This window comes from Squalius cephalus (assembly GCF_949319135.1).
Source record: "Squalius cephalus genome assembly, chromosome: 11".
NCBI lineage: Eukaryota > Metazoa > Chordata > Actinopteri > Cypriniformes > Leuciscidae > Squalius > Squalius cephalus.
The window spans coordinates 25,507,313-25,528,830 of NC_137132.1; the positions used below are offsets into that span (position 1 = coordinate 25,507,313).

General features: G+C 39.5%; 1 protein-coding gene across 1 annotated transcript; it reads left to right on the forward strand.

Moving 5' to 3' along the window:
• Positions 1–18,015: 18,015 nt before the first annotated feature.
• On the forward strand, positions 18,016–20,584 carry LOC307167358 (chymotrypsin-like protease CTRL-1). Its single transcript, XM_079886396.1, has 7 exons — positions 18,016–18,284; positions 18,412–18,512; positions 18,605–18,684; positions 18,785–18,866; positions 19,647–19,827; positions 19,946–20,076; positions 20,172–20,584. The coding sequence occupies exons 1-7, from the start codon at positions 18,239–18,241 to the stop codon at positions 20,331–20,333; spliced, it is 783 nt and encodes a 260-aa protein (XP_079742522.1). The 5' UTR covers positions 18,016–18,238; the 3' UTR covers positions 20,334–20,584.
• Positions 20,585–21,518: the final 934 nt, after the last annotated feature.

Sequence of the window (21,518 nt, forward strand, 5' to 3'; positions counted from 1 at the left end):
AAACAAAATGAAATATAAAATATTTTCCTTAAAAATATAAGTACTTTTAAAATATACATTTAAATTGCAATTTAAAAAAACTGTTCCACTTTCACAGTAACAAATGACAGACAAAAGTGTTGCAATAGTTAACAACAGTGCATGAAAATGTTAGGGAGGTGCAGAGACAATAGGAACCCAAGAGCAGATCAATTCAGAATAGAATTTATTGTCCAAAAGCTTGAAAAACAAAACAATGCAAAACATAAAATAATTGGTAGCCGAGCTACCAAGTAAGAGGGCGAGACAGAGGCGGAATCCAATGGACAGGCTGGGGTCAAAAACCAGTAGCGGATCAACAGTTTCAAGGATGAGGCCAAGGCAATAGTCCAGGACGAAGGCAGGGGAGTCAAAAGCCGGGTGAGCAAGCTGAGTTGAGATAGGGAACAGGAACTGGGCAAATAAACAACAAAACAGGATCAAATAATCAGACAAGGTTTTAAAGGTCTTTAGAAGCAACCAAAACGAGACTTCAGGCAAGGGGACAGTGGTGAAGCGGACTGAAACCAAAACACACTGACAGAGAACCAAAGAAAGAGAGAAGCATAAGTAGTGGAGAAAATCAGTGCAGAAAATGGGAAACAGGTGTGTGATTAATGAGAGTGAGAGCACTAATTAGGATGGGATTCAGCTGTGAGAGTAGAGTGAGGTGAACTGACAATCAAGACACAAGACAAACACAGCAGAAAGGCTGAAGATCAAACCAGAGTCCTGACAGAAAAGCTACTAGATACTAACTTCCAAACAAGTCAGGATTATCAGATATTCTCATCTGTACAGATAAACTATTTGCCAAAGGTAATGAAATGCACATGATGTTCTCTTACCACCAAACATACAGGCATAAAGATTGATAAAGACAGCCACAAAAAAATCATTCGGATCACATGATCATGTTGAAAATCTTCTTTGGTATTCACTTTGTAAACATGCCAAGATGACACAGATCAATCTGTTTAATCCTCTATCCATGGTTCTGAAACCTGTGTGATGTCTTGACTCAGAAGCCAAAGAGACCCAGATACAAACTGGAGAGAAACTTGTTGAAAAGGTTCCATTAGAATATGACAAACACTGATGTTCCATATACTGATTCAGACAATCACTAACATTTAAGTCATAGCACAAGTATAATAATTATGATTGCTTATAGATTTAGATGCACTTTTAAGAGCTCTACTTTTATGGCTGTTTGTTAGTCTACTGTAAGTGGATGACTTAGTAATACTCTGTACAATAATAGTAATTGCATTTTACAGATAAGTGGCCATTGTCAATAGAACAAAATGCCTTTGAGGGGGGAAATTACATTTTGATTGTTTTGATTATTTTCCACTGGTGACAGAAACTCAATGATCTTTCAGCAAGTTGCAGTGTTTTTCATTAAGTTCCTTCATTGAGAAACTTCCTCACACCCACAAAACCATGTCATTCTCCTCATAGCTAAACGTTTAAAGACATGCAACAATAGGAGGACATCATTGTTGTCTTGCATTGTTGTCACAGAAGATTTGTGAATATCTGAGATGTAACTGATGATTAAAACTGAAACTAAACCCACTTTTAGCTGTACTCGTATTTTAAATTGAATGATCTAAAAGAGACTGCACAATAATTAGGCTACTTTGTTTTGTGCCATGTGGAATCCAACAATAGTTTTGTGAAGACTTGCAAACTGTTCTTCACTGTCATTGATGTCCCATGTCAACAGTTGAAATTGCACATGTAGACAGACACAAACTCACTGATCGCTGACTCGATCAAGTTAATAATATTTCAGCTTGAGAGCATAAAATATTTTAATAAAATAAAAAGAGGCATAAGGGATACAAAAACCAGCCATAAAGTGAACAATATATCATGCACAACTAGACTGTGTATGTACAGCAATTATACCAACCATTAACATTTATTACAATCTTTTACATAATGATATGATTTTTTTTTTTTTTTTTTTTATAGCTTGGCACTTCTGGCAACTCAAGAACTTTAAAAAAGGAAGTTTACATTAGCAACAAATCAAGAGCAGAATCAGAACGTGTTTGAAACAAGATGAGCCAGATTATCTTGCTGGGTTTTTTACGGTTCACAGAGATATGAATGAAGCAAAGGCGTTTTTACGTGTTTCTCAGTGGCTATGTCAAATATCTTTCATATTCTATTGTGTTGTTTGTGAGGAAGTTTGATTATCTTTCTCAGCACTGTGTACAAACTGATGTTAATACTTTAAAATGTGCACATAATAATTTTGACAAAATTACAATCCAAATAAAGCCTAAATGGCTAGAATTTAATTCAGCTCGAATCAAATGAGTTTCACAAATCTGAATTCTAATAAAACACTTAAATTGCATTTAACAATTAGTGCTAACTTTCATTACATCATCAGTCCACATACGGTGAGTCTTACTGACTAAGTAAAGCAAGCTGGCTTTATCTTCCAGTCATAAATTCTGTATAACTAAGTATAACCAATATAAGTATAATAACCAGTGGACAGAGAGACGATAGATGTGGTGTATATATATATATATATATATATATATATATATATATATATAGATAAGTAGTCAGGACAAAATTTTACAAATAAGTGGCCATTGTCAATAGAACAAAATGCCTTTGAGGGGGAAAATAACATTTTGATTGTTTTGATTGTTTTTGCTTAAAATCAAACTGTCCATTTTGATTTACAGAATGAGCAGGAGCTGGAACATTATGACATTAAATAAAGATATGTAAAGTTTGGCGTCACCACTGGTGACAGAAAATCAGTGATTTTTTTTTAGCAAGCTGCAGTGTTTTTAATTAAGTTCCTTCATTGAGAAACTTCCTCATACCCACAAAACCATATGCTCCTTCTCAAAGCTAAACGTTTAAAGACATGCAACAATGGGAGGACATCACTGTTGTCTTGCATTGTTGTCACGGAACATTTGTGAATACCTGAGATGTAACTGATGATTAAAACTGAAACTGAAACTAAACCCATTTTTAGCTGTGTAAGGCTGGAGAAATTGGAAGAGAGGTCTATTCTCTGAGAAATCAAATCACACTTGAGTTAATCACACTTGACTTGATCACCTCCCAATTTACACATCATTCCCTTCACCCATCCCTACCTGAATTCACCCAAGAATCTATATGGTTTAATGTGAATAATTATCATACAGTATTACACATGTTTGGTATAATTTGAAATGTCTCAGTGCGACTGGTACAAATGTCTCTTTCACAGAGTAAACCCAAAGGTAATAAAGTTGTTTAGAGATAACTTGCACACAAAGGAGGTTGGGTCTTCCAGGCAAACGGTCTCCTTCTTTCAAAAGGTGTAAACTCAATGCAAATTCCCATTGTTAGCAAATATTTCCATGTAAATCAACCCCTGCCCCCAGTAAGCCTGGGACGGTGATTCATGTAAATTCCCACTGTGAAATCATGTTTACATTTGAAAAGAGGTTTCTGCCTTGGTCTGTCTATATAAAGAAATGCAACAAGAGGCTCAGGGCGATTCTGTAACTCAGATCAGCCCATAATGTTGAAGGACCTCAAAGACTTCAGCATTATGTATTTTTTCTAAATGTCGGGTTTAGCCTACATCTTTTACTCTTTATCTCTGAGCATATTGATGGTATTGTATTGATTATCTTTGAACTGATTATGAAATTGGCATGATACATTTACCTGACATAATAAATTGTAATCTTTTGGTTTTATTCTAACTGACTCTGACATTATTTACAGTAAAGAGTTAAAAAGAATAGTCAAATATTCGCTCACATGTAATGATGTACAGATACCATTAAAAACTTTTCATTTATGGAGTCAGATGAAATAACGAGAAAATACATATGACAAAATGTATTTAATTTAATCAAATTACTTTACCACGCGGAAAGACAGTAAAGTGCAAAAACCTTCACCCGCTGACCGGATGCCTCCATTGGGCCGATTGAGTCGGGCTACTCATATTTTAAATTGAATGATCTTAAAGAGACTGCACAATAATTAGGCTACTTTGTTTTGTGCCACGTGGAATCCAACAATAGTTTTGTGAAGACTTGCAAACTGTTCTTCACTGTCATTGATGTCCCATGTCAACAGTTGAAATTGCACATGTAGACAGACACAAACACACTGATCGCTGATTCGATCAAGTTAATAATATTTTAGCTTGAGAGCATAAAATATTTTTTAAAAATTAAAAGAGGCATAAGGAATACAAAACCAGCCATAAAGTGAACAATATATCATGCACAACTAGACTGTGTATGTACAGTAAACATACCAATCATTAACATTTATTACAATATTTTACATAATGATCCAGTTTTTTTTTTTTTTTTTTTTTTTTTTTTAATAGCTTGGCACTTCTGGCAACTCAAGAACTTTAAAAAAGGAAGTTTACATTAGCAACAAATCAAGAGCAGAATCAGAACATGTGTTTGGAATGAGATGAGCAGATTTAGTCCATGAGCCAGGGGGGTTGATCGGTATCATCGGGGGGACAAATGCTATCATTGTTTTTTGGCAAGGTATACACCCCTGGTATTAGAAAAATCACGATAGCAGTGCAGGGGTGGTAGCGAAATCACTTTTTTCAGCTCATGAAGTTACTAACCCCCTAAAATAAATTCCGTTTTTGAAATCTGGTGTATTTCTGGTTTAGGCTCATGCTAGGGATATTGTCAATATTCTATAATATGGAGCTTGGTATCGCTGGAAAGGGGACCTTTTAGGCTTTCATTTAAGCCCAGTACTGAATCTGTCTGACAAACACAGAGGTCACATGACTTCTTTAAACCAGAAATAACACACATTTTTTCACAATTTCCGCCTAAACTGTATGCTTTCTTTTATCCCTGTGGCATGAAAGAACACCACGGACACAAAACTCAACAACTTCAATACTTAAGGCACTCTGATGACTCAGAAAATGTATAATATACCCATACTATTTATTTGTGAGAGCCTTAAATTAGACTTGTGCAGCCAGCACTTTTATTTTAAATGACTTTTTTACTAGACGTAACTTGGATATTCTATTTCTGACGGAGACCTGGGCCGGTATTGGTGAGTTGTCAGTCTTTGAGGAACTTTGTCCTTCAAACTGTTGTTTTATTAGTACCCCAAGATCTGCTGGTAGGGGTGGTGGTGTTGCTATGGTTTTTAAACAATCACTTAAAGTAAATACTGTTTCTGTCCAGAGCTACTCATCATTTGAGGCACAGTGTGTAACATTACAGTCTGCTTCCTTTGCGCTATTCTGTGCTCTTATTTACAGGCCACCTAACTTGGCTGGGGCTTTTGTAAATGATTTTTCAGATTTTTTAACTTCTGTTGTTCCGTTGTATGAACATATGTTATTGTTGGGTGATTTTAATGTGCATGTCTGCTGCCCTGGGCGTCCCGTGGTTGCTGAGTTTTGTAACGTCCTGGACTCATTTGGTTTTACTCAACATATTAATCTACCAACACATGTCTTAGGTCATACTCTTGATCTTATTATGTCATATGGGACCCCTGTAGATAATGTATCTATTGAAAATCCTTCTTTTTCTGATCATACGCCCATTGTATTTACGGTCCCTGTTGTCAACCCTGTCACTGTGAATAAGTCTTTAGGCTCTTACTCTCGCTTCATAAACTCACTCACTGCCTCTCAGTTTAGTGAGAAATATTTAGCTAATGCCGTTGAACCATTGATCTTGAATGCTGAGTCCTCCATTGGCCCTGACGATTTAATTGCTCTTTTTTATACATCCTGTTCTGATATTTTAGATTCTATTGCCCCTTTTAAGATAAAACAACCAAAGCAAAAATCTTACTATTGGCTGGATAAAAACACTCGCTGTCTCAGACAGGCTTGTCGCAGAGCGGAGAGGAGATGGAAGCTAGATCGTTTAACTGTATCTTTTGAGATTTTCAAAGAATGTTTGAATAAGTTTCAGAGTGCTGCAAAGTCAGCTAGATCAAAATATTTCTCTGATTTAATTGCTAAACACTGTCATAGACCTAAGATTTTATTTTCCGCGATAAATTCTGTAATTAGTCCAAGGTCTCAATTTCATGGTCGACCCTCGGCTGAACGCTGTGAGAGATTTTTAACTTTTTTTGCTAATAAAGTGTTAGTGATTCGTTCATCTTTTACTTTACAGCTTCCAGATCAGTCTTCGAATTTGTTTGCAAGTCCGGTCTTCTTTCATAATTTTGAGCATGTCTCGTTAACGGAACTTTGTGAAGTAGTTAGTAATATGAAGACAACTATCACCACACTTGATGTTATACCTTCTGATATTTTAAAAGCAACTTTTCCTATAATTGGTCCCAGCATCCAAGCATTGATAAATTCATCTTTGGTCACTGGGATAGTTCCGAGTAGTTTTAAGCATGCGGTTGTTCAGCCTTTGCTTAAGAAACAAGGTTTGGATGAGGGTTGCTTCAATAATTATAGGCCTATCGCTAAGCTATCATTTTTATCAAAACTCTTAGAAAAAGTGGTGCTGTCTCAGTTGCACTCGTTCTTGAATTCTGCAAATTTACTAGAACCTTTTCAATCTGGTTTCACTGCCCTTCATAGTACAGAGTCTGCATTGTTGAAAGTGTTTAATGATATTTTACTTGCAGTTGACGCCGGAAAAAATGCCGTATTGATCCTACTTGATCTTTCGGCTGCCTTTGATACTGTTGACCATAGTGTTCTAATTTGGCGTTTAGAGCATTTTTTTGGTATCAAGGGTACGGCCTTACAGTGGTTTAGATCTTATCTTAGAGACAGGTCTTTTTCAGTGGAGATAGGTACATTTACTTCATCTTCTGCTCCTATAATTAGTGGAGTTCCTCAGGGATCTATTTTGGGCCCCCTTCTTTTTAACTTGTATATGCGTCCATTGGGTGATATTATTAGGAAGCACAACGTATCGTTTCATTTTTATGCAGACGATTCACAGCTGTACCTGCCGTTAAAAGCTGGCGATTCAATTCAACCTTTGTTGGAATGCATCGGGGACATTAAGAAATGGTTAGCGCTTAACTTTCTCCAACTTAATGAGGACAAAACGGAGACAATTGTTTTTGGTTCTCCAAAAATGAGTAGTAGTATTATTAAAGACCTAAGTAATCATTTTCCCTCTGTTTCCTCCCAAGTTAGGAATCTTGGAGTAATCATGGACTCAGAATTGTGTTTAACTAAACAAATAAATTCTGTGGTTAGGAATAGTTTTTATCAATTGCGGATTATTTCCAATATTAAATCTTTTTTGTCAGTGCAAGATTTGGAGAAGGTTACGCATGCTTTTATTACCTCACGCCTAGATTACTGTAACTCTTTGTATCTGGGTCTCCCTCAGTCATCTCTTGGTCGCCTCCAGTTAGTACAAAATGCAGCTGCAAGGCTGCTGACCGGGACTAAGAAATATGATCATGTCACCCCAATTTTAGCATCCCTTCATTGGCTCCCAATTCATTTTAGAATTCATTTTAAAATCTTATTGTTTGTTTTTAAAGCTCTTAATAACCAAGCTCCATCTTATCTTAAAGATCTTCTTACTCCTTTGCCACCTTCCAGATTAAGATCTGCAGACAAGGCTCTATTGTATGTTCCCCGCTCCCGTTTAAAAACTAAAGGAGATAGAGCTTTCTCAGTTGCCACCCCCCGTTTATGGAATCAATTGCCTCTGGAGATCCGCCTTGCACCTTCCATTTACATTTTTAAATCAAAATTGAAAACATACCTCTACTCTCTGGCATTCTGATACTTAATATTCTTGTTTTTCTATTTGTTTTATCTGGTTTTATGTTACTGTGCTTTTATTTAGTCTATTTTTCTCACTATGTTCAGCACTTTGGATAGCTTTGCTATGTTGAAATGTGCTCTATAAATAAAATTTACTTACTTACTTACTTACTTACTTCAAAATAGAATAGAGTGAATAGAATGGACAAATAGGATGGAGACCTTTTAGTTGTAAAAGTCAATAAAGAAACAAGTTGTAAAGTGAATATATTTAATCAAAGACTGGTTTGTATGTTGATGTCCATTATTTTATTATCTAATCATCATCATTTTCCATGTCGTCCTCGTCTTCATCTGAACTTTCTACACAGGTCACCTGGTTTTCACACTCTGTCAGTTTACACATGTCTGTGCACCTGAGGCCATTTGCAAGACACATACATCGTGGGAGTGAACATTTTTTTGTGCAATTCAAAACTTTGTGCACATTCAATATATATAGATATATACTCACCTAAAGGATTATTAGGAACACCTGTTCAATTTCTCATTAATGCAATTATCTAATCAACCAATCACATGGCAGTTGCTTCAATGCATTTAGGGGTGTGGTCCTGGTCAAGACAATCTCCTGAACTCCAAACTGAATGTCAGAATGGGAAAGAAAGGTGATTTAAGCAATTTTGAGCGTGGCATGGTTGTTGGTGCCAGACGGGCCGGTCTGAGTATTTCACAATCTGCTCAGTTACTGGGATTTTCACGCACAACCATTTCTAGGGTTTACAAAGAATGGTGTGAAAAGGGAAAAACATCCAGTATGCGGCAGTCCTGTGGGCGAAAATGCCTTGTTGATGCTAGAGGTCAGAGGAGAATGGGCCGACTGATTCAAGCTGATAGAAGAGCAACTTTGACTGAAATAACCACTCGTTACAACCGAGGTATGCAGCAAAGCATTTGTGAAGCCACAACACACACAACCTTGAGGCGGATGGGCTACAACAGCAGAAGGCCCCACCGGGTACCACTCATCTCCACTACAAATAGGAAAAAGAGGCTACAATTTGCACGAGCTCACCAAAATTGGACAGTTGAAGACTGGAAAAATGTTGCCTGGTCTGATGAGTCTCGATTTCTGTTGAGACATTCAGATGGTAGAGTCAGAATTTGGCGTAAACAGAATGAGAACATGGATCCATCATGCCTTGTTACCACTGTGCAGGCTGGTGGTGGTGGTGTAATGGTGTGGGGGATGTTTTCTTGGCACACTTTAGGCCCCTTAGTGCCAATTGGGCATCGTTTAAATGTCACGGCCTACCTGAGCATTGTTTCTGACCATGTCCATCCCTTTATGACCACCATGTACCCATGCTCTGATGGCTACTTCCAGCAGGATAATGCACCATGTCACAAAGCTCGAATCATTTCAAATTGGTTTCTTGAACATGACAATGAGTTCACTGTACTAAAATGGCCCCCACAGTCACCAGATCTCAACCCAATAGAGCATCTTTGGGATGTGGTGGAACGGGAGCTTCGTGCCCTGGGATGTGCATCCCACAAATCTCCATCAACTGCAAGATGCTATCCTATCAATATGGGCCAACATTTCTAAAGAATGCTTTCAGCACCTTGTTGAATCAATGCCATGTAGAATTAAGGCAGTTCTGATGGCGAAAGGGGGTCAAACACAGTATTAGTATGGTGTTCCTAATAATCCTTTAGGTGAGTGTATATCTGTGTTCTCTGAGATTTGGAGGAATCATCATATTTTGAGAAAAATAAAGTTTTAATAGGCTATTACAAGAATAAAGTCACTATATTTCAGAAAATAATCTTAGTCTGATGTGCATTACGTGATTGCTCTGCTGGTACGGTAGATCTCAGACCTTCTGACAGACTCAGAGCCCCGTTTGGGTCTCTGGTCTCTGAATGAGACAAAGTTTAGGGAAGTGGCTCTACGTCGGAGGTGGAAACCCGAAACTACGGCAGAAATCGGCACTCGGTTACTAACGTAACCTCGGTTCTCTCTAGAGAGGGAACGAGTGTTGCGTAAGTTTAGCTTACGCTATGGGAAAACTCCTTTTCTCTTTCTTAATTTTTAGAATGTAAAACGCATTTGCTGCAGCAGGCAGACCTAGGTGAGACAGCTCACGCGCCTATTGGCTGCTCTGCGGCAACTGCTGCAACCTATCAGTGCATCAGACATGAGAGGCTCGCCTTGCGCTGTCGTCATGGCCCGCCAAGATTGGTGTGGCCTTAGCCTATAAATACCCATCGCCCAGGTTGCACAATGATTTCAGTCGACTGGAAGCGAAACCATAGTGCAGCACAAGCACGGCAGGCTACGCAACACTCGTTCCCTCTCTAGAGAGAACCGAGGTTACATTAGTAACCGAGTGTCGTTCTCTTACGAGAGTACTCTCGTGTTGCGTAAGTTTAGCTTATGCTACGGGAACCCTATGTAAAGCGCTGTGCGTGCTGAGGTTCCAACACTTATGTCCCAAGGGCAGTAGCCCGGGGCTCATGTATAAGTGGAGCAGTCGCAACAACAGAACAGGGCGGGACGACTCGGTATTGTGAGATAGGTGCACACATATACAGTTAAGGCAGTATATCAACCTTGAAACTGCATAAGCCCACAGGACGTTGCAGCATATCAACAGTCTAATCAAACTGAGTTGGGTAGACAATGTTAATATGGCATAATCAGACTGAGAACAGCCTGACCTGTAGGGCGGGTACTTCCAGGTAATAGAACCTTACAAATGTAGACAGTGAGGCCCAGCCTGCTGCCATACAAATGTCATGAAATGAGACCCCACTTGTCCATGCCCACGATGAGGCCATACCTCTAGTCGAGTGGGCCCTAACCCCCAAAGGGCAATTCAGGCCCTTGGACGCATAAGCCGACACGATAGCGTCTACTATCCATCTGGACAGGGTCTGTTTCGAGATGGCTAGCCCTTTGGCCACCGAACGAAAAGAAAAGCTGCTCCGTTTGCCTAAAGGCAGCAGAGCGCTCCACATAAATCCTTAAAGCCCTTACTGGGCAAAGGAAGTTAACCCCAGCCTCACTGTCAGATGCAGGGATGGCCGAAAGGGAAATAACTTGCGCTCTAAAAGGGGTCGCAAGCACCTTTGGGACATAACCATGCCTTGGTTTGAGGATGACCTTAGAGTCATTAGGCCCATTTTCCAGGCACATAGTGCTCACCGAGAGCGTGTGTAGGTCGCCCACCCATTTTACTGAGGCTAGTGCCAACAGAAAAGCGGTTTTGAAGGACAGGTACTTTAGCTCCACCGCGTGTAATGGTTCGAATGGTCCACCTTTCATGGCCTCTAGGACCGTGGAAAAGTCCCAAGCTGGAACCGAGGGTGGCTGAGGAGGGTTCAGCCTTCTAGCTCGTCTGAGGAAACGGATTATGAGGTCATTCTTTTCCAGCGACTGGCCATTCACAGGCTTCGTAAAAGCCGTTATAGCTGCCAAAAACAAACCTTGAGCGTGGATGGGGTTCTCCCGCTGTCCAACAGCTCTTGTAGGAAAGAAAGCACCACCGTTACCTCACAATCTAGCGGGTTTAAGTCATGAGCTGAGCACCATTCAGCGAACACTGGCCATTTAGACGCATAGAGCCGTCTAGTAGACGGAGCTCTAGCCTCTGTGATCGTGTTCAGCACTCCCTCCGGGAGGTGAAATGATGATAGTTGATCGCCCACACATGTAGGGCCCACAGCTCGGGGTATGGGTGCCAAATTGCGCCCTGGGCCTGGGATAACAGGTCCTTCCTCAGTGGAATCGGCCATGGAGCTATGTTCCCCTAGCCTGACTTTGTCATACTCATATTCTAGGCAGAATGTGAGTCTGATACTGCTCTATAGGGCTTTCATTATGAGGCGTGTCTTAACCGAACCAGGAAAAAAAAACTGCACTCAACTGGATAGACCTACAACCAATCAGAGCAACGCAGTGAGCGATGCATAGTTGTCAACAGAGCTCAACTGCACACACGCAGGAAGAAGTAGTAAAGTAATGAGTAAAGTAATAATAAAGCACTCCACGAGGGCGACCAAAGGAGAAACCACAATGACCACAGGGTTTTCATTGCGTCCCATCTTCTTAGTGACCATCGGAGTCAGCTGATAACTTAAACTTTTGCCGAATCCTGTAGGAAGGACGGCAAACACATCTTTCCGATCGACAAATGCCTTGATTGCGGTTCTCTGTTCGTCTTTTAAAATGAATGCGCTGTCGATTTCTTTTATAACAGACGTGATAGCGGAATCTAAACATCTCAATTCTCCTGCTGCAGTCGTCTTTGTTGAAAACCAATTCAACCCAAGCGCTCTTTGGTGACGTGGGTGATTACGTAACCGCAGATCATCTGTCCATCATAGATTAAAGCCCGCCCTGGCAATTTGATTGGCTCGGCCTTCTGGGAGCCGAGTATAATTACTCCTCAACGGATTGAGTCCAGACCGAACTTCCCAACCAAAAAATGTTGTGGGCGGGGTTCGGGCTGGCACCCAGGCTAATGTTCCCCAGTTCCATCAGTTCTGGGAACCAGACTTGATTCTCCCACAGCGGAGCTACCAGCCGGCTTTCATCCATGGTTTCAGAGCTGCTGCGCATATCTGATTCACCGTGAGACGAAGCAAACCTGATGTCCACGCTCGCGCTGGCACACGCCGTCTCAGCCACAGCTGAAACCCAGCCGCAGCACCGTCGAGGCTGAGGCCATGAGACCCATCATCCTCTGAAACACTCTGAGGGGAAGATTCTTCCCTACAGTGAATGTCGCTGCTAGGCGCTGGATCGCTGCCGCGCGTTCTTGCGTCAGGCACGCCACCATAGACCTGGAGTCCAACTCTATCCCCAGAAAGGATATTTCCTGGCTGGGGGATAGAATACTTTTGGCCCAGTTGACTCTGAGACCCAACTGTTCCAGATGGGCCAGCAGTAATGCTTTGTGTAACACCAGGTCCTCCTTTGACTGGGCTAAAATTAGCCAGTCGTCCAGATAATTCATGACTCTCACGCCCCTTCGTCTGAGGGGCGCGAGCGCCGTGTCCATGCACTTCGTAAATGTACAAGGTGCTAAAGACAGGCCAAACGGAAGGACGGTATACTGATAAGCCTGGCCCTCGAAGGCGAATCTCAAGAATGGCCTGTGACGGGCTGCTATTTGGATCTGAAAATAGGCGTCTTTCAGATCCAATGATATAAACCAGTCCCCCGGTCGAATTCGAACGAGGATTTGTCTGGTTGTGATCATTTTGAACGAGCGTGTCATCAATGCATTGTTAAGACGTCTGAGATCTAGTATAGGGCGGAGCCCGCCATCCTTCTTTGGTACTAAGAAGTAACGGCTGTAAAACCCCAACTCACTCTCGGCCAAGCAACGCATTCTCATCCTAGGGCGTCATATACTGACGCTTTTGACATTTCGTCTACATCGAACGCACATGGCACCCTTTAGCACCCAAAGCACCACAGAGCTTTGTTCGGTTATGGGTAGGTTTAGGTCTGGGGTAGGGTTAGGGTTAGACCGCTAGGAGGCGCCTTCTGGCCCATATCTATCTGCGTCTCATATTGACGCTAAAGGGTGCCAGAGACAGAAGTCAGAAGCCAATAGGCGCACGAGCTGTCTCGCCTATGTCTGCCTGCTGCAGCAAATGCGTTTTACATTCTAAAAATTAAGGATAATTTTTTGCTTCTGTATTCTCGAGAAAAGGAGTTTTCCCATAGCGTAAGCTAAACTTACGCAAAACACGAGAGTACTCTCGTAAGAGAAACACGGAGCTCAAACGCAACACATCTGCCGCAGCATCTCCACAGCAGCGCGCGTCCATCATAAACCTGAAGATGCACAGACCACAGACGGCGCGCTGCTCATCACTCTATTTTTACAGCAATTGATTCCTGCCGGTTCCATAATGAGACTGGCACGGCCAGAGACATTTTGGGCGCTGTGGCATATTAAATATATTATAAATAGTCCGCATTAGAAATACAATGTGTGGCGAGAGGGCGTGACAAAAGACCGAAATGAGTGACTGTCACATGACACTTCAGAGCCCTGACTGCACTGTAGCAGTTACTGTTACACTGTTTAACCTGCAAGCTAGCTAGCCTGCTAGATAATTAGCCTGCTAAGAACACCAAGCTTACATTAGCTACTATTCCCCACCAATTCACAAGCAAAAGAGAAAAAGTATTTGTACTTACATTTAATACCCCTGGAACTCAATGGAAGTTGATTGAAGATGGCATAGTTGGTAGTGTTGTTATAACCAGTCAACTGAACCAACAATCTTTTCACAAAACTGACAAAACCTTGTCAAACTGTCAAAATCCATCAACATTCCGTGCATGAGCTACTTTCTGACATTCTAACTGAAAGTGGGTGAATATCAAAATACATGATAGAAACATTTTGTTAAACCACTTACAAGTGTTATGTTGACAACACTATTGAAACAATTACTTTCTATTACAACTGTACATGAATAAATAGGCCATTTGGCCCTGGACAAACAGGGTATTCTATTTGTCCATTCTATTGGCTCTATTCTATTTTGAAGACTTGTACTGGCTGCACAAGTCTAATTTAAGGCTCTCACAAATAAATAATATGGGTATATTATACATTTTCTGAGTCATCAGAGTGCCTTGAGTATTGAAGTTGTTGAGTTTTGTGTCCGTGATGTTCTTTTTAATGCCACAGGGATAAAAGAAAGCATACAGTTTAGGCGGAAATTGTGAAAAAATGTGTGTTATTTCTGGTTGAAAGAAGTCATGTGACCTCTGTGTTTATCAGACAGATTCAGTACTGGGCTTAAATAAAAGCGTAAAAGGTCCCCTTTCCAACGATACCAAGCACCATATTATAGAATATTGACAATATCCCTAGCATGAGCCTAAACCAGATATACACCAGATTTCAAAAACAGAATTTATCTTAGGGGGTTAGTAACTTCATGAGCTTCATGAACAGCCACAAAATTTTCTTTGGTATTCACTTTTGTAAGCATGCCAAGATGACACATATCAGTCTGTTTAATCCTCTATCCATGGTTCTGAAACCTATGTGATGTCTTGACTCAGAAGCCAAAGAGACCCAGATACAAACTGGAGAGAAACTTGTTGAAAAGGTTCCATAAGAATATGACAAACACTGATGTTCCATATACTGATTCAGACAATCATTAACATTTAAGTCATAGCACAAGTATAATAATTCTGATTGCTTATAGATTTAGATGCACTTTTATGAGCTCTACTTTTATGGCTGTTTGTTAGTCTACTGTAAGTGGATGACTTAGTAATACTCTGTTGTTTTTCAGATTTATAAAATTAGCTTATGAGCACAACTTAAAAGAAAGATTTGAAACGAAAAAGGGGGGGGGGGGAGGTTGCATTTTACAAATAAGTGTCCATTGTCAATAGAACAAAATGCCTTTGAGGGGGAAAATAACATTTTGATTGTTTTGTTTTTGTTTAAAATCAAACTGTCCATTTTGATTTACAGAATGAGCAGGAGCTGGAACATTATGACATTAAATAAAGATATGTAAAGTTTGGCGTCACCACTGGTGACAGAAAATCAGTGATTTTTTTTAGCAAGCTGCAGTGTTTTTAATTAAGTTCCTTCATTGAGAAACTTCCTCATACCCAAAAACCCATATCCTCCTTCTCAAAGCTAAACGTTTAAAGACATGCAACAATGGGAGGACATCATTGTTGTCTTGCATTGTTGTCACGGAACATTTGTGAATACCTGAGATGTAACTGATGATTAAAACTGAAACTGAAACTAAACCCATTTTTAGCTGTGTAAAGGCCGGAGAAACTGGAAGAGAGGGCTATTCTCTGAGAAATCAAATCACACTTGAGTTGATCACACTTGACTTGATCACCTCCCAATTTACACATCATTCCCTTCACCCATCCCTACCTGAATTCACCCAAGAATATATATGGTTTAATGTGAATAATTATCATACAGTATTACACATGTTTGGTATCATTTGAAATGTCTCAGTGCGACTGGTACAAATGTCTCTTTCACAAAGAGTAAACCCAAAGGTAATAAAGTTTTTTAGAGATAACTTGCACACAAAGGAGGTTGGGTCTTCCAGGCAAACGGTCTCCTTCTCTCAAAAGGTGTAAACTCAATGCAAATTCCCATTGTTAGCAAATATTTCCATGTAAATCAACCCCTGCCCCCAGTAAGTCTGGGACGGTGATTAATGTAAATTCCCACTGTCAACTCATGTTTACATTTGAAAAGAGGTTTCTGCCTTGGTCTGTCTATATAAAGAAATGCAACAAGAGGCTCAGGGCGATTCTGTAACTCTGTAAAAACCTTCACCCGCTGACCGGATGCCTCCATTGGGCCGATTGAGTCGGGCTACTCATATTTTAAATTGAATGATCTTAAAGAGACTGCACAATAATTAGGCTACTTTGTTTTGTGCCATGTGGAATCCAACAATAGTTTTGTGAAGACTTGCAAACTGTTCTTCACTGTCATTGATGTCCCATGTCAACAGTTGAAATTGCACATGTAGACAGACACAAACACACTGATCGCTGATTCGATCAAGTTAATAATATTTTAGCTTGAGAGCATAAAATATTTTAATAAAATAAAAAGAGGCATAAGGAATACAAAACCAGCCATAAAGTGAACAAAATATCATGCACAACTAGACTGTGTATGTACAGTAAACATACCAATCATTAACATTTATTACAATATTTTACATAATGATCTAGTTTTTTTTTTTTTTTTTTTTTTTTTAATAGCTTGGCACTTCTGGCAACTCAAGAACTTTAAAAAAGGAAGTTTACATTAGCAACAAATCAAGAGCAGAATCAGAAAATGTGTTTGGAATGAGATGAGCAGATTATCTTGTTTTTCTTTGGGGTTTTTTTTCTTCATGTGTTTGAAACAAGATGAGCCAGATAATCTTGCTGGGTTTTTTACGGTTCACAGAGTTATGGTGATTCTATAAATGTTTTAAAAGCAGTTTTCCTTCTTTTAAGCAGTCATATTTTCTTTCGCTTTTTCAGAAGGGTGATTGAATGAAGCAAAGGCGTTCTTATGTGTTTCTCAGTGGCTATGTAAAATATCTTTCATATTCTATTGTGTTGTTTGTGAGGAAGTTTGATTATCTTTCTCAGCACTGTGTACAAACTGATGTTAATACTTTAAAATATACACATAATAATTTTGAAAACAATCCAATCCAAATAAAGCCTAAATGGCTAGAATTTAATTCAGCTCGAATCAAAATGTGTTTCACAAATCTGAATTCTAATAAAACACTTAAATTGCATTTAACAATTAGTGCTAACTTTCATTATATCATCAGTCCACAAGTGGTCAGTCTTTTTGAAGCTCTCCACAAGTGGTCCTTGGCTCTTGGACAACTCTTCTGATTATTCTTTTCACTCCTCTGTCAGAAATCTTGCGAGGAGCACCTGGTCGAGGCAAATTTATGGTGAAATGATTGTCTTTCCACTTCCGTATTATGGCCCCAACAGTGCTCACTGGACCATTCAGAAGCTTAGAATGGTGCCTATAACCAATGCCATCATTATGTGTTGGAACAATTAGGTTGCGAAGGTCTTGAGACAGCTCTTTGCTTTTACCCATCATGAGATGTGTCTTGTGTGACACCTTGGCAATGAGACCTTTTTGTAGGCCATCCGTTGGGACTGAACCAGCTGTTATTAATTTGCACGGACAGGGGGCTGGATTGCTTTTTAATTACTAATAGTTTTAAGCTGTTGTCTTGGCTTTCCATGCCTTTTTGCACCTCCCTTTCTTCATGTGTTCAATACTTTTTCCCTGTGTCATTTCACATTATTACACATAACTTAATTTCTGAGCTTATTTGTTTTGGTTTATATGAAACATATTTACTGAGAAAAATGGTGACATGTTCAATACTCATTTCCCCCGCTGTATATGTAACAAACTTTATTTTTATTTTGTATCAGTGGAGAGTTTACTGTAATATAATGCTTTCCAAAAAGTAAATGTAAGTGACGTTGCAGAAAAACACACAGTTGCACAACACTCTCTCCGGTAACTGTGATGTCAACTTATTCGACAGGTTGATTAACATAGAGAATTTTTAGTTTTACTTTCCCTCAGCACTTTACATATAATAAATAAAACCTCACAACAGACAACAACAAAAACTTTTTCCCATCAGAAACATTTCATAACCTATAACTACAGAGGAAGTATGTTGATTTTCAATAGAAAGAAGTCACACCTTCAAAAGATGCAGATTGTCTCCAGCGATAACAGATCTCAACATTCCTCAGCTGTGAAGTCATTTGAGCTGCTGGGATGGACCTCGATCACATCCCACATTTAATAGATGATATAAAAGCGAGAGAGAGCACCTACAGGTACAACAGTGAGACATCACAAACTCATCGTCATCATGATCTTCACCATCACCTGCCTTGCCTTGGTGGCCTCTGCTCTGGGTAAGTGTCTTCTTTAGAAGTTTGCAAGAAAAGTATTGAGTGCACATATATATATATATATATTTACAAAATGCAAAACCTACACAAAGAGCTTCATGTGTCATGAACTTCTGTTCTTTATCTACAGGTTGTGGAGTGCCAGCGATTAAGCCACAGACGATTGGCAGCAAGATTGTGAACGGACAGAACGCCATCTCTGGTTCTTGGCCCTGGCAGGTCTCTCTCCAGGTAACGGTGTATTGGCCGACTTTTATCCTGCATTTGCCTGATTTGGTCAAAGAGTATATGTCATGTGTTCAGTGCTTTTACCTCTGAAACAGCAACCCAACGGATTCCACTTCTGCGGAGGATCCCTGATCAACCAGAACTGGGTTCTCACTGCTGCTCACTGCGGTGTCTTGTAAGAGTCTTCAATCTGACAAATGACACATACAATGGTGCTTTATAGATGCTGTTTCTCTTTTCTTTTCATAGTTTTGTCTTTACTGCTCTCTTTTTAGGGTCGGCAATCATCGTGTCATTCTTGGAGAACATGATCGTGGGTCCAATGTTGAACCCATCCAGGTCAAACTAGTTTCCAAGGTAAAAATGTTGACTGAATTCAGTGATTAATATCAAAATTAGAGATCAACTCATACTATTTATTACAGTGTTCAATAACTGAACGCTTTTTAATAGTTGGTTCATTTCTGCTTTTTCACACAACTGAACTGAACTGAACTGAAATGAACTGAATCAACACTGAACTGACTTGAGCTGAATAATGACACTATTGTGGTTTTTAGAGCTGCTTTACAGCAGAATTTGAATGTCTCTTATATTTGGTGAATTTTGCATCATTGATTCTGTTTTTTTCCTGTCATTACTGTGATCAATATTGTATAAAGTGTTATATAAATAAAGGTGACTTCACTTGACAATAATACAACGAGATCACTGGACTAGAACAATAAAGACAAAACAAATAATATGCACTATAAATGTTCATTATGAATCCAGTATTATCCTTTTAAATGACTTGATTACTTTTACCTGTTAAATTGAATTGAGTGGATAAATAGGTATTAGTCAAATTATCTCTAGATTAACTTTTGGTCCTGTCTGTCAGCTTATGAAGTCTAGCTTACTCCTAAAAAATTATCCAAATAGATTTACAGATTTAAATTTGAGCATAGGAAAGAAAACATCTGTACCATATTCTCAAATGAACATTCATGCTGAGGGTAAAAGGGGAAAATGCATGAAAAGCTTAAGACGACAAGAAGAAATAAAACATGCTTACATGTATATCTTAGATTACCTTCCACAAAGTCAGCTTCCACTAGTAACCGTCCATCTTTTTCATTCTTTCTGTCTGTGCAGGTCATCACACATCCGCTCTACAGCAGCTCGACCATCAACAATGACATTGCATTGCTGAAACTTGCGTCTCCAGTTGTCTTCACTCCCCGTATCTCTCCTGTATGTCTGGCTCCATCAACCATCAACATCCTGCCTGGAACTCGCTGCTTCACCACTGGATGGGGCGCAACTGCCACCACATGTAAGTTAGACAAAGACCTGTTAGACAAAGACAAATTGCAAAAATGACTCTTGTATATTACTTGTTTTGTTTTTTCCACATGACTCTGAACAGTCTGTCTGATGTTTTCCTCTTTCAGGGAGTCCTCTAATCCTGCAGCAAACAGGTCTGCCCATCATGAGTCCTGCTGTGTGCAGACAGATCTGGGGTCAGAGCACAATCACTGATGCCATGATCTGTGCTGGAGCCTCTGGATCCTCATCTTGCATGGTACGTGAAGACAGATCAGGACAAACACATTACCATATTAACGTTGCTGCTGTTTCGATCTCAAATGTGTGTTTGTGTCTGTGTGATTCCCACAGGGTGATTCTGGTGGTCCTCTGGTGTGTGAGAGATCAGGAGTCTGGACTCTGGTGGGGTCTGTGTCCTGGGGCCTCCGCACTTGTGACACCCGTTTCCCTGGAGTCTACGCCCGTATCTCCCAACTGCGCTCCTGGATCGACAAGACTATCGCTTCCAATTAGAGCGCCAGTCTGAGCATTTATCCTTCAAAGGAGGCAAAGGCAGAGTTTAATCATTAATCTATATTACAGTTGGTCCCTGTTGATGGTCTTTTTGTTTATGACTTTTGGCCTTGTGTCAGTCTGGGCTCCCGTGACCTGCCTGTTGAGTTTAATGTTTTGTTTTTGGTTCATGTTACATGCTACGGTTTCAATCAAATAATGAAAATTTCTGGTAATGAAATAATGAAAATAAAATGAATACAATCAATTATAATGAAGTGTAATCATTTATCTGACCTTAAAACATAAACTACCATAATCCACATAAAGTACAGCAAACAAAATTAAATATAAAATATTTTCCTTACAAATATAAGTACTTTTAAAATATACATTTAAATTGCAATTTAAAAAAAAAACTGTGTTCCACTTTCACAGTAACAAATGACAGACAAAAGTGTTGCAATAGTTAACAACAGTGCATGAAAAGCTACTAGATACTAACTTCCAAACACGTCAGGATTATCAGATATTCTCATCTGTACAGATAAACTATTTGCCAAAGGTAATGAAATGCACATGATGTTCTCTTACCACCAAACATACAGGCATTAAGATTGATAAAGACAGCCACAAAAAAATCATTCGGATCACATGATCATGTTGAAAATCTTCTTTGGTATTCACTTTTGTAAACATGCCAAGATGACACAGATCAATCTGTTTAATCCTCTATCCATGGTTCTGAAACCTGTGTGATGTCTTGACTCAGAAGCCAAAGAGACCAAGATACAAACTGGAGAGAAACTTGTTGAAAAGGTTCCATTAGAATATGACAAATACTGATGTTCCATATACTGATTCAGACAATCACTAATATTTAAGTCATAGCACAAGTATAATAATTCTGATTGCTTATAGATTTAGATGCACTTTTATGAGCTCTACTTTTATGGCTGTTTGTTAGTCTACTGTAAGAGGATGACTTAGTTATACTCTGTTGTTTTTCAGATTTATAAAATTAGCTCATGAACACAACTTAAAAGAAAGATTTGAAAAGAAAAAAAGGGGGGGGGGGGGGGTTTACAGATAAGTGGCCATTGTCAATAGAACAAAATGCCTTTGAGGAGGAAAATTACATTGTGATTGTTTTGATTATTTTTGCTTAAAAGCAAACTGTCCATTTTGATTTACAGAATGAGCAGG